Here is a 13,732-nt window from a genome sequence, read left to right on the forward strand (position 1 = left end):
AGGGTTCCCCTGCCTCAGTAGATACAGTAGTGCTCAGTTCAGAATGGAAGACAGGAAAGGGCAAGTAAACAGAAGTACTTTTAAAGGAAAAGTTCACTGGGGGGTTCTAAATGTTGGGTACCCCCAGTGATTGTAACCACTTACCTTATACCCTGGGATGGTGCTGCTGTAAGCATCAACCTGGGCTACATACAGGCGAGTGATCCTCTTCCTTTCTTCTCTTTCTCGCTGTGATTTATGGGGGCCCTCTCATGTGCAATAGAGTAAAAAAGACGACTTTTTTTTTAAAGTGCAGCTTTTGCTCAACTTCACATGCGCAGCTAGTATGAAGGAAGAAGAGTAAAGAGGATCCCTCACCTGCATGTAACCCAGACCAGTGCAGTTTTCTGCTAACAGGAACACCAGCCTGGGGTATCAGGTAAGTGAATACAATCACTGGGGGGTACCTAACATTTGGCACCCCCCAGTGATTCGACCTTTCCTTTAATGAACATATAACTCACTGTGGGGAAGTGCTGAAGAGCAACTGCACTTTAGATTTCCTAATTCAGCAGGTCCAATCTGGCAAATACTGGAACAGAAATCTTCCTGAAGGGCTAATTATATACATGTAACACATAGATCTGTCTTTTTTAACATCAGCAAATAAAATATTTATTGGCAGAAAAAGTCCTGTTTTATCTGAGTAAGGTTAAAATTATATAGTTGTGCAGAGAGATAAGGATGACATCTTTTACCTCTGTTTTTAAGCGCTTAAGTACTACAACCCACTGTGTTCTAAATAGCTTATCTGTTATCTGCTATGCCACATGGCCCTACAGCCTAATGAACCTTGAATGGCAGCCCCATTGCGATAATGTAGCTATCATATATTAACTATAGGAGAGCTTCTGGCACACTAAAGAACATTTTGCACAAATGCAGGGTTACAGTGTGATATATTTAGCTGCATATAAAGCCATCTTATTTGTTGATGTTACTGGCCCTTTAATGACAAGTTCAATAAACAACTCTAATTTAAAAAAATAGCACCACCTAGTGACCTGGCTGTATTTGTGTGTCCATAAAGATTAGATGGGTACATGTAAATTAACTGAAAGGAAAATATTATCTACCAACATGACATTTGATTAGAGTTTTGTACAGGTATGGGACCAGTTATCTGGAAACCTGTTATCTAGAAAGTTCCAAATTATGGAAAGGCCATCTCCCACAGACTCCATTTTGAGGAAATAATTCTAATTTTAAAAATGCTTTCATTTTTCTCTGTAATAATAAAACAGTACCTTGTATTTGAGCCCAACTAATATATAATTATATAATAATCCTTATTGGTGGTAAAACAATCCTATTGGAGTTATTTAGACTTAAGGTATGGAGATCTAAATTACAGAAAGATCCCTTAATTGGAAAACCCCAGGTCCTGAGCATTCTGGATAACAGGTCCCATTCCTGTATATTAATGTATAGAGTTTGTGTGTTAATTAATAAGTTCTAAATAAACTGATGAATTATCTAATAAAAAGCCAACTTTGTCATTTTCTTTGTCAAAAATGAAGACATTTGCAACATGAACAAAGTTCTCCCAGGTCCATGACCTATCGGCCATTATCTTAAGAGGTAGACGCTTAATGACTAGAACCTAAAATAATATTCTTATATAAATAAAACTTATATATAAACAAATGGCATAATCCAATATGGAGATTCTGATCAACCAGAAAAAAAAGTTGCAAAAAATTAGATGGTGGAAAAACCACCATATGGTGCACACAGTATAGCGACTACAAATATTGCCCATTCCGGAGTGTCTTGGCCACACCCATGTTATACCTCAACCACACCCAATTGCACTTCTGGCCCCACCCTCATTCTCGTCTTCAGCTTTGCCGAAAATTCCCAGTATCTGGGGTAATTTCATGTGCTTTTAGGTCTTTTCAACTGCAGGACTTAGCATAAATTGAAGTACACATTAAGGGAAGCAGAAGACCGGCCATTTACTGTAAGTGGCCATGGAGAGAGAAGCCAAAACTGGACACTTGGATATTTTGGGAGAGTTGGCATTTCTGGTTATTGTGCATTCATTATCATCAGCAAATCCTGCTTGGAGTTTCCATTCTCTTTGTACACGCAGCAGTACATTTTGGAAAGCTGTGCACTTTGGGGGTTTATAACAATTTTAATTCATTTAGACAGTAACAGAGCTTAAAAAATCAATGCAATCTGTATTACTACAAATGCATCTGGCATTGTGAGTAACTATTGGCAGCTACCAGGCCTTTTAATCAGGCTGTCGTTTATAAATTATGTTTACTTTTACCTAACGGTATTCAGAACCATGATCAAGTGGGGAAGTCAACAGATTCCAACACGGTGGGTACTTATATTACAGTTCTTTAGATACAGTTGAGAGAACCATGATTGACACTCACAGTGCACACTGTGCAATTATGTGTGATTATTAATTACCGGGTTTGCTCATTAGACCATGAAACCAGCCTTCTCATTATAAGTGCTAAACAGACATTCTTGTATTACAGACCTCTTGCTCTGAGATCCCCAGATCTGCACAGGTGCTCACAGGGGGTCATTTATAAAATTTGTGCAGCGCAGAATTATTCGCACAGTGAACATATTTGCCCTGCCCATGTTTACATTTATAAGACAACATTTAATGTGCAAACATAATTGCGAAATTTTTATTCACAGTGCGAAAACTTTTTAAATATGGCACATTCACAAATTGCGAATATTTATGCGCACACTGATTTCGAAAATTGAGGATTTATATTCGCAAAGAGAAAATCGGCGATATATTCACACTTGATAAACGTGCACAGAGGGCATGCAAATCGCAATCTTATTTACACATTGTGGTGCGCAATTCACATTTGCGATTCACAATAAAAGGAAAGACGGGCACAGCGTTTAGGGGAAAACATGCGCAAACAACCATTTGCGAAAAAAGTATGCGCTTCGCGAACTTTAGAAATGACCCCCACTGACTTGTTTACATCATATATGTAATGTCCTATACATATCAATTATGGGTAAGTGTAGAGGACCTCTTGCCTTGCCTGTCTCTCTTTCTCTCTCTCTATATATATATATATATATTTAGAGAGAGAGAAAGATAGGGAGAGCGAGAGAGACAGGCAAGGCAAGAGGTATGTACAGGGAGAAAGTGTGTCTAAATTAGGAACTCCCAGTTCAATGTGGGATAAGTGCACACCACAAGTAAGATAGAAAATGTGTGTGTCTTAGTCCAAACGCTAACAGTCCTAGTAAAAGACTCTATTTGGCTCAAGCGACCACAGCCTTCATATTACTCACCTACCCACTGCTAATATTTATTATAGCTATTGAGCTCAGGCACCAAGGCTTTCTGCCTTACTCATGGTGTGCCTATCCCATATAGTATTATAAATAGATATAGATGATAAATAGATAGATAGATGAGAGAAAGAGAGAGATAATAGATAGATTATAGATAGATAGATAGATAGATAGATAGATAGATAGATGAGAGAGATGATAGATAGATAGATAGATAGATAGATAGATAGATAGATAGATGAGAGAGAGAGAGATGATAGATAGATAGATAGATAGATAGATAGATAGATAGATAGATATAGATGATAGATAGATAGATAGATAGATAGATAGATATAGATGATAGATAGATAGATGGATAGATGAGAGATAGGTTGACAGAAAGAGAGAGAGAGAGAGAGAGAGAGAGAGAGAGAGAGATGATAGATAGATAGATAGATAGATAGATGACAGAAAGAGAGATGACAGAAAGATGATAGATAAATAGATAGATACTTTTTAAAAATTCTGGGGGTTTAAAGTATGCTCATACTGTATATACTCTAGACATATTGATGAATATGAAATTTCACTTGATATTACACACTTCATCAGTGATTAAATATCTTCGAGTATCTCTCTTTCTCATAAACGCTCCAGTCAGTTTTACCAATGGAAAACATGAGCAAATCTGCATGAATTACCAGTGGGAAATATTTTTAAAACACACACTAAATTTCCCTTCCAGTAAATAAGCCATGAATGCAAATTCACTTAGCTTTTTCTTAATGAATGATGCTATTTGTATCAACGTTACGGAAAGCTAAACATGAACACTTTCTAACATTAAGTTATCCTTCTATCTAATCAATTTATGTCAAGCAGGGTCAGACCATCTGTCAAATCTATTGTAATAAATTGCTATCTGTTTCAGCTAAATCACTTATTGTGCCATTGTATTCATGAGGGTCGAGGAACAGAGGCTTCAGATGGCCTTCTCCGGGTGTAACCATGTTTATAGGGGAGGTTTTTCTGTACTGTTTCACTTTTAAAAAAATGATTTTTCTTGGGTTTATGAAAAAAGACAATAAAGACCTAAAATGTTGAAGATATAACATGTAATTAAGTACAGAGAAAACCACCAATAGGCAACTTGTGGCTTCTATTAAATACAAGGCTTATGTGCAAAGATTCTATCTATTCATATATACATAGAGTATTGAGTCATATTGAGTCTTGTCTGATGCTTTCACCAAACACTAAAACATAAAACAGTAGCATCAATATGGCCACTAGTGAACATATTAATGAAAGCAATATGGCAGCTTCCTCTCATCTGTATAAATCCAAGTGTGCCGAGAAATAAAGTTGCATCCACTGAGCTACATACATACGTGACCTATTTAGGGGGAATTATGGGAACCTACCTCATACAGTTTGGAAATATTACCTCAATTTCTTGGTGCCTTAGAGGTTCTGATAAGTTTAGGTGCTGCACTGATCCATAAAGTTATATGAGAGTTGTAGTTACACAGGAGTGACTACAACTTGCACAACCATGATGCAACTATGCAGTCAGTTAATACACTTTTGCAACTATACTGCATGTCCGTAATAATTAAACCAATAACCTCTTCTGGCCAAGGTGAGCATCTAATGCCAGGGCCTGAGGCAAATGCCCATTCTGCCCTAGCAAAAACTGTCCCTGTTGCCTTCCGTTTGCTGTAATGCTGTTACGCACCCTTCTGTGCAATGATGATGGGGAAAGTTGTGATGGGAGTGAAGTTGTTTTTTTGTTATTTTGTTCAAAACACTACTTAATCCACTGTAAATGATTAACCTCCTTACATAATGGGAATTCTTGGATGTGCTCTCAGGCCAAGCTCAGTTAATTTCCCCTGATGCACAAATGCAGCAGTTCAAGTTATAGAAAAATCTAATTGTGGGTTTGTTTTTAGCACTCGCTATGTATCTACTTATGAATTCATATTTATACGTGTAATAATCAGAGCTGTTTTGTCGGGAAACCCCGGGGAAGGGAATTCAAAGCTCTTATTTGTCTTGGGTTTTTTTTTACCTACTTTACACACTGAACTGGAAGTATGAAATATTCAGCATGTCAGAAGAAGCTTGGGATGCATTCTGCATTCAGAACCTAAGTGTTTCCAAAATGTGGCCCCTCCGCTGCTATAGAGCATATAGAACATTGATTCTTATCATGTTTCAGTAACTATTGGCTGCCTGGTTGTGTCAGGAGTTTCTGAGCAACAGCTGGGCAAGGCTTCTGCTTACTGGATACCCTGGCATCGCTTTCCTTCTACAACTATATGATAATAGTTTAAAAACGGATCAAAAGTTTTATATAAAAATAATTTATAATGCAGCCGACATACTGATATGCAACCATTGATCAGCTGACCTCTGATATTTTACTACCATCTGCATGATATATATTTCAATAAACAAGCTGAACTAACAGTCGACCCCTGTCCAACGGCACCCGTAGCAGCTGAACCTGCTCTGCAAGGCACGGCTATCAACATCTGACTTAACTCATCACAGTGTTCCAGGAGAAAGGCAATTTTAAGACCATTATCCATTTACTATTATAATAATAATAAAGGGTATGTGGATTTACAGTGATTAATATCTTTATAACCATCTGCAGGAATATATCCGGTGCTTAGCCAATATAAGATGGAAGATTTAGCAACCAGATGTCAATTTTCTCTGGAAAAGTTTATGCTGGTAACAATCAGCACATGTCTGCCTGAAATGATTGATTCTCTCCAGGATCTATTGGCTATACACTCTCCCTGTTACAGGAGAACAGCCCAGTACTTCTTGGAAATAAGCCAATTTGGAGAGATTTACAAATCATATGTGCAAATGGTATATTAAAAAATTAAAATGATGGGAAAGTAGCGCACTCAGAGTGGTACAACTATGGTATTGTCAGTTGCTTTTTGGAGGGATTAACCAACTGTATGGGCAAACATTAATAAATGTTAATGTTGGGTAACAGGAAAAGTATTGCAGTCAGTCAGCAATGATAATACATTGCCTATAAAAGCTCACTTTTTTTGGAGAAATTAACAAACTACAAGTTCAAATATTATATTAATAAATAAGGATGATAGTAGCGGAAGAAGTGCAGTTAGAATGGTTACACTGTAATACCTGTAACATTGTCTATGTAAGTTGACACTGTTGCTTCTAGAGATATTTACAAACTGTGTACAAATGTTTTACTAATAAATAAGGGCATTGGGTAGAAAGGAAAAGTAGCGCAGTGAGAATGTTTATAGTGCAATAATTATGGCTCTCTATATAAGCCCACACAGTTGTCTTTGGAGAGATGTGTCAATTGTATGTTTAAATGGTACATTAATAAAGGAGGATATTTGGTTGTGGGGAAAGCAGTGAGGTCTGAATGCCTACACTAAAATTGTTGACTGTGTTGCTTTTAGAGAGATTTACAAACTGTGTGCAAATGCTCTATTGATAAATAAGGGTGTTGGGTAAAATGCATTAACTCCAGCTGTCAATATAAGCTCATATAGTTGTTTTTAGAAAGATTTACATTTTGTATTTGTAAATGCCATGTTAATAATTAAGGAGCCTGGCTAGCAGGGAAAGCAGTGCATTCAGAACTGTTCCAGTGCAATCCCTATGTAATTAAGTGTAAAAGCTTGCAGAACTGTCTCTCTAAGTGCAGCAGGCCACTGCTATTGATTACACAGGCCACAGCTTTCTATCCACCGTGATTAGATGTGAAACCGTTATCCATTACCCGAAGCCCCCTTCTGTAATAACGACGCCACCAAGGAAAGAGAAGAGTCGCTTTTATGCACAGGCTGCTTAAATGCTTCCAGGATTTTCCATTCCCAGTTGCATGCCGCTGCCTCGCTGCTAAACACCTTGCCCTGAAACTTCCAGCTCTGCCAGCCCTCACAGATTTCCCTAAACTGGAGCTTTTGACAGCAGTTTAAGCAGATTATGTAGGTTCCGTGAACATCTGTGAATTTAGGTTAATCTCAGGTTAACTGCAAGCAAATCTAGACCTTCCAGCCCTGCGCCTACTCCTCTATGGCAGTGCCAGACATCCCTGGGAAATGAATGAATAGCATGCAGGTGTGTGTATGGGGTATTACTCCCACTACTAAGGCAACACATGCAGGTGTGTGTATGGGGTATTACTACTAAGGCAACACATGCAGGTGTGTGTATGGGGTATTACTACTAAGGCAACACATGCAGGTGTGTGTATGGGGTATTACTACTAAGGCAACACATGCAGGTGTGTGTATGGGGTATTACTCCACTACTAAGGCAACGGTAAATCCCCATTTGGGAGGTGTCTGTGCTCTCTCTTGCCAATGCCACAAAGCAGTAGCCACAGGGGCATACACACTACATGTCAACTTGCAGTCTTGGCACCAACCAAACTCACTTGGCCCATATAATAAAGTGCAAAAGCAACTTTATTACACAGATGCAGAACATCATCCTTGCTGTTTAATGCCCCTTGCACAACAGTTATAATTACTTTCAATAGTCCCATTAATGACATTTATTAGAATTTAACAGTCTATTGTTGTTACATAGATTTATAAACTGTATCCAGTACTTTCCTACGAATTTCACTGGCAAAACAAGAACACATTAATGTTAAGGAAAGAGAATGCTCCTGGGAGGAGGGATCAGTGTTATTATAAAAAGTCATATTATGTCACTAATAACACCAAAACTGTTAAAATTGCAGCATGACGTCATGTTTCTATAAGATGACACTAGCAGAGGCACCAAGTGCAACAAACTAGCTATTCTCATTGACACCAAGGCAGAAGAAAGGGACATTATGAGAAGGAAAAGCACAAGGTGCGAGCAAGGGAACAAGTCAGAAGTGTCTGTATGGCAGGTGGAAGTTTTGAAGTGAAGAGATGCGACAGTCGCAGCGCGATTATAAAGACATATGAAGGCACGGTACAGCAATAGGGTGAGGGAAATGGCCTTACCGGTAATGAGGAGGTGCCCGGTTTGCGGAGAGGCCCCTTGAAGACCCCCTTGATGGTGCGGAAGTGGCCGTTGCTGAGGTGCGTGGAGCTGATGACCAGGTAATAGCACGCCATGCGGAGCCCACTCTCCCATATGGGTGCAGCCGGGGGGGCCAGTACTGGCAGCGGCTATGCCCGGCCGGGCAGCTCCAGCCTCCGATGCTGCCAGGCTTCGCTGAAAGGAATCAGCCACAATGAGCCCATGCGATGTGCGTCTGACGCTGCTCAGTCGCTCCCTGAGTGGAACTGCCGCTTCTATTGGGAATCCCTCTCTGAGCGAGTGCGATGCACAGACTGGGGAGACGGGGCTGTCACTGGGCTCCGGGAATGAACGTGTTCAGCCACATGATCCGATGGTGCTGGGTTAGTAGCCCCCAAGCAAAGTCCCCCCATGCTGTGGGTAGCCCATCCTCTCAATCCTGCAACGGCGATCCCCGCTATTCCTTCCCAAATCTACACGGAGTGGCCAAAGCAATGTGCTCTCTGGACAAATGCGCAGGGCTGAATGGCTAGGGAAGCAGCATGCTGGCTCATTTACAAAGCCAAGAGCGCCTAATAGCCCCCATTTACCATGTTAACTTTCAGCTTTCCCTGCACTCAGTGTGTAGCTATGAGCTCTGAGCAAGTGCAGCTTCCATTCTCCACCCCCATTTCTCCATTCTCTCTGCTACCTGCCAGCTCCAGCCCTGGCTCAGTATTAAGCAGTGAGCTGGGAAAGCTGCAGGGTCCTAATTCATGAGAGCAACAGGGAGTTCCAAATATATATGTGCTGTGTCTTTGACACTGGGAAGATCTGAATTCTCTTATAATCCACGTTTTATTTGCCATTTAACCTCTGTCTCTCCTTGGCACACTGGAGCTACAGTATGTGGGCGATTGCTTTTATCAGTGGGTGCTCTGATCGGGCAGTGCCACCCTACTCACAAATACACACATTCTAGCATTTCTGCCAATATTTAACTGTCTTGTTACATTCCAAGAAATAAGAAGTCCAATTTGATTTTAATGGTATTGGTAAAGCATAATATTCCTTATTATAAACACTTTGCACTTAAATAGACAACAAAGCAAAAGGATACATTTACCTGCCCAATGGACTTTAGAGACACTGCTCCTCTGCATAGTTTGCAGCATGGGTTGCTGCCATGTTGTTTGCCTCGGCTGAGGCTTATTCTACAGGCATCAGGAAAGGTCTAAACGGATTCCTCTGCTCTGCTGATGGGAATAAGGGTCACTACAAATGAAAAATATGGCAGCTGCTACTAACAAATGCACATATTGTTATTCCTTAAATTCATATAACTCTAATCATTGGTTACAGTAGAGAGTTACTTTTGGATTTGTGCCCACTGGTGTTTGGCATCCCACTTTGATGCAGTAATTTACTCTATAGGGTTTCACAGTCTTATTTTCAAAAGAGACTGGGGGGAGAGTATCATTAGATCTGATAGGTCCCAGGCAAACCAATCTGCATACAAATGATATGCTGCTCCATAAAGGTAAAATAGGACGTGCTTCCTAAAAAACAAAATATTCCATACCACTGAGTTCATTCAGTCAGGCTTATGAAGAAAGGGATTTAGGGTTATCATCAATCGGAGTAGCATGGTTCCCTCTCAAACTGTGGAAACAGGTATGTCTGGGTAAAAAATATACTAGAATTTTTAGTCATAAATCTGTTTACTAAGTTATGTATTTATTTCTGGAAATTCACATAGTGTTCATGCACCTTACCTATTGAATCCCAGCTCAATGAGGTCCTGTCTCAAAGGGAGGGGGGGGGGGAGACTGGCAGCACTGAGTTAAAGTTTCTGGATAGAAGAATGCTTGTAGCACTTACATTGACAGTAATAGGCAGTAATAGGTCCTAACAGCTTTGGGGGTTATATTATGACATGGGTTCCATTTGTATCAGTTTCACTAACCCTCAGCAATAGTGATGAGCAAAATCTTTTTGCCAGGTATGGATTCAATGTCAAATTTTGCACTTCACATTTCACAAAAATCGCATCAAAAAAGTCACGGTCACGTCAAATAAGTCTTGGTTACATCAAAAAAGTCGCTTGCATCAAAAAACTTCTGACAATTTTACAAAACTTTACAAAAAATTTTGCACGCAACTTTGTTGATTCAAGCGACTTTTTTTTTCCGATTCGCTCATCACTACTCAGCAACCAATTGGACCAATTAAATGCAAGCATCTTATTGGTTGCTATGTGTTACTAGCTGGGCTATATCGCTTTGTGGACTGGCACATGTGTAGGACAGTCTGCTCCCCCTTTCTCTCAGCCCAGGTGTGAAGTGCCAGGCTGGGGGCATTTGTTTAAAGAAGGAGGAAAGGCTAAATCACTAGGGGGTGCCAAATGTTTGGTACCCCCCATTGATTGTAATCGCTTACCTGAATTCTGGCCGGTGCTCCTGTTAGGGGAAAACTGCACCGGCTCGGGGTAAATGCAGGCAACAAATCCTCTTCCTTCTTTAGCAGCATTCCCAGGGCCCTCACGTGCACAGTTTAGCAAAAAGGCCAGATTTTTTTGTTAAAGTTCAGATTTTCACTCTACTGTGCAAAGACTGAAGGTGAAAGAGGAACGCTCGCTCCCATACACCCTGGCCAATGCAGTATTCTCCTAACAGGGGCACTGGCTGGGGGTCTCAGGTAAGGGACTATAATCACTGGGGGTGCCTAACATTTTGGCACCCCCAGTATTTGTAACTATATAGTCACTGGTTACTAGAACTGGAGCAAACATTGTGCCTTTTTGTTTCATAACCACCTTTAATGGTGTTTATCCCTTTTTCTGCTCTGAATTTGCCGTATGAGCCCTCCGTAACACCACAGAAGCAGTTAATAGTGTAGCCTAGCTCACAGAACTGATTGAATAGAATTCCTGCAGCAATGTCTTCTCACAGTAGCTTCAGTTATTCAGTTCAGTTTATTCTGCTTACAACTTCCCCAATGGCCAGGCATCTCTGGTAAAACTCCAGGAATTCCCAATTTTGGGTACAATCAACAGTAATGTCTTGAGAATGCCCTCTAGCAATTGGTCATAATGGGGACCATAGCAACAGTAGCATCACTAGAGGGTGCCTGTGACAGGAGGTAAGGGTAGACATGTAGCAGCTGGCTGCACTACCATGCACTTTTTTTTTTCGTCACAAGCAGTGATGGGAACTAGCGCGTCTATTTTCCTGCATTTTTATAAGCAAAGGTCAAATTGTAGCAAGGTTGCGAGTATGAAATACCTGTAACGGCTCCAGCAGTATTTGTGCTTGGGCTGTATATTTTGCAAACCTTTCTGAACAATCCCTGCCTGATGGCTAATCCCTTTTGGGCTATTTGCCACAAGCAGAGTTCCATTTAACCTTCTTATTTGTGCACCTCGCATTCATGCTTTATCCTTCCAGTGCCGTGTTCATCGTGTTGCCAATTATGTAATGCTCGGAAGAAGTGATATTTCCTGACTAAGCACATTGCCATATTGCACAAGAACAATGCTCGGCTAATGAAGAATACATAAGTTATGTGCTTCCTTACAGGCCATGGCAGGATTAATATGGTCTGCGCTAAAACACAAATATATTGTTTATGACTTTGTTATTCTTATCAAATAAGCTGAGAATTCCATAGGTAATTAGATTTATACCTAATTAATATATTGCACTCAGGGGTGATTTACTAGTAATCATATTATATATAGATCTTGTTGTGGACCATATATTGTGCCATTAAAGTTGTTTCCATGGTCAAATTTCATTGCAAGAATAAAGGGTGCATATAAAGCACTGTGACACTGATCTCTCAATAAGATTAAAGGGGAACTCCGGCTTCCGAACAAGAGCCCTCAATATACCTATCACTTCCTTCAAAACGTATGTATAGATAACATTTTTATATACTGAAATCCAGCTGCAAAAGAGTTATTAACTTTTTGCATCATTTGAACATTTAAAATCCTGGCAGGGGAGGAGGGGCTAAACCACTAATGTTGCAAATTGCAACATAACCCACAATGCATTGCACTGTGATGTTCCTTTCCTTATTGATGTCTAGTATGTGGGGGATTCTGGTATTTGGAAGATGCAGGCTATAGGACAGTTAGTCAGTAGTTACATTTTATTTGAGTCTCAAAGTAGTCAGCCAGATCAGCAGGAGAACAGGGAGCAGGGCTTAGGGAACTGTTCCAAACTGATGTAAATTGCAAAGTTTGAAATTATGTTTACTTTTCAAAAAGTTTAAGTTGTGTTTGGGTGGAGTTCCCCTTTAAAGAGAACCTATTTGCTGCAGCACAGACTTCTAAATGTTATAGATCCCAAAGGTGCAGTGGGAAAAGCGTGCACAAGAGTGACTTTTTTAATTAGACATAACTAAGCATCAATATTTTGCCCCCTACATGTTAAGTAGCCATTGCCCTCCGTGAAACAACAGCTAGAGCTTTCTGTGGATACTTATGCTAATAGAACCAGTTCCACAATACAGAGGTTCTGCAAGGTTCTGTACTTGGTCCATTGTTATTCTCCCTGTAGACTCTCTGGGAGTCTCATCTGCTCATTTGGCTTTAAATATTATCTGTATGGTAACAAAATCCAACATTTATCAACCCCCGCATTAAAAGCTAAAACTGAGACTCAAATATCTTACTGCCCAGTGGCGTAGCGAGGGGGGTGCCGAGGGGGCCATGGCCCCGGGCGGCGTATCAGAAGGGGCGGCGGCGGCTCCTTCTCTCTTACATGCAACAGGCGCTTTTATAAGGTTGCGCCCGTGCGTATGACGTCACACGTCAGCGACAAGGCGCAACCTTATAGAAGCGCCTGTTGCCTGTAAGAGAGAAGGAGCCGCCGCCGATGGTCTGTTGGGGGTATGTACTATGGGGGAAATTGGGGGCACTGTGTGGGGGCTACTGTCTATGGGGAAATTGGGGCACTTTCCATGGGGGGGGGCAGGTCTTTGTGGGGTATTGTGTATGGGGGCACTTCCTATTGGGGGCACTGTGTATGGGGCAATTGGGGCTCTGTGTATGAGGGCACTTTCTATTGGGGGGCAAGGTCTTTGGGGGGTATTGTCTATGGGGACACTGTGTATGGGGGCACTTCCTATTGGGGGCACTTTGTATGGGGCAATTGGGGGCACTTTCTATTGGGGGAACTGTGTATGGGGCAATTGGGGCACTGTGTATGGGGGCACTTTCTGTGGGGGGGGCAAGGTCTTTGTGGGGTACTGTCTATGGGGGAACTGTGTATGGGCACTGTGTATGGGGGCACTTCCTATTGGGGGCACTGTCTAAGGGCAATTGGGGGCACTGAGTGGAGGGGGCTGTCTATGGGGACACTGTGTATGGGGGGACCGTGGCCAGAATAGCGTT

At 41.0% G+C, this 13,732-nt stretch overlaps 1 protein-coding gene across 2 annotated transcripts in view; it reads right to left on the reverse strand.

Moving 5' to 3' along the window:
• Nucleotides 1–9,062, reverse strand: part of znf804b (zinc finger protein 804B) — a 242,366-nt gene extending 233,304 nt beyond the window's left edge. For both annotated transcript variants that reach the window (XM_012965620.3, XM_012965619.3), the window contains exon 1: nucleotides 8,334–9,062. In XM_012965620.3, the coding sequence (XP_012821074.1) occupies nucleotides 8,334–8,447 (114 nt within the window). In that variant the 5' untranslated portion in view covers nucleotides 8,448–9,062. The remainder of the gene's footprint in view (nucleotides 1–8,333) is intronic.
• Between the last annotated feature and the right edge of the window lie 4,670 nt (nucleotides 9,063–13,732).

This window comes from Xenopus tropicalis, chromosome 6 (genome assembly GCF_000004195.4).
Source record: "Xenopus tropicalis strain Nigerian chromosome 6, UCB_Xtro_10.0, whole genome shotgun sequence".
NCBI lineage: Eukaryota > Metazoa > Chordata > Amphibia > Anura > Pipidae > Xenopus > Xenopus tropicalis.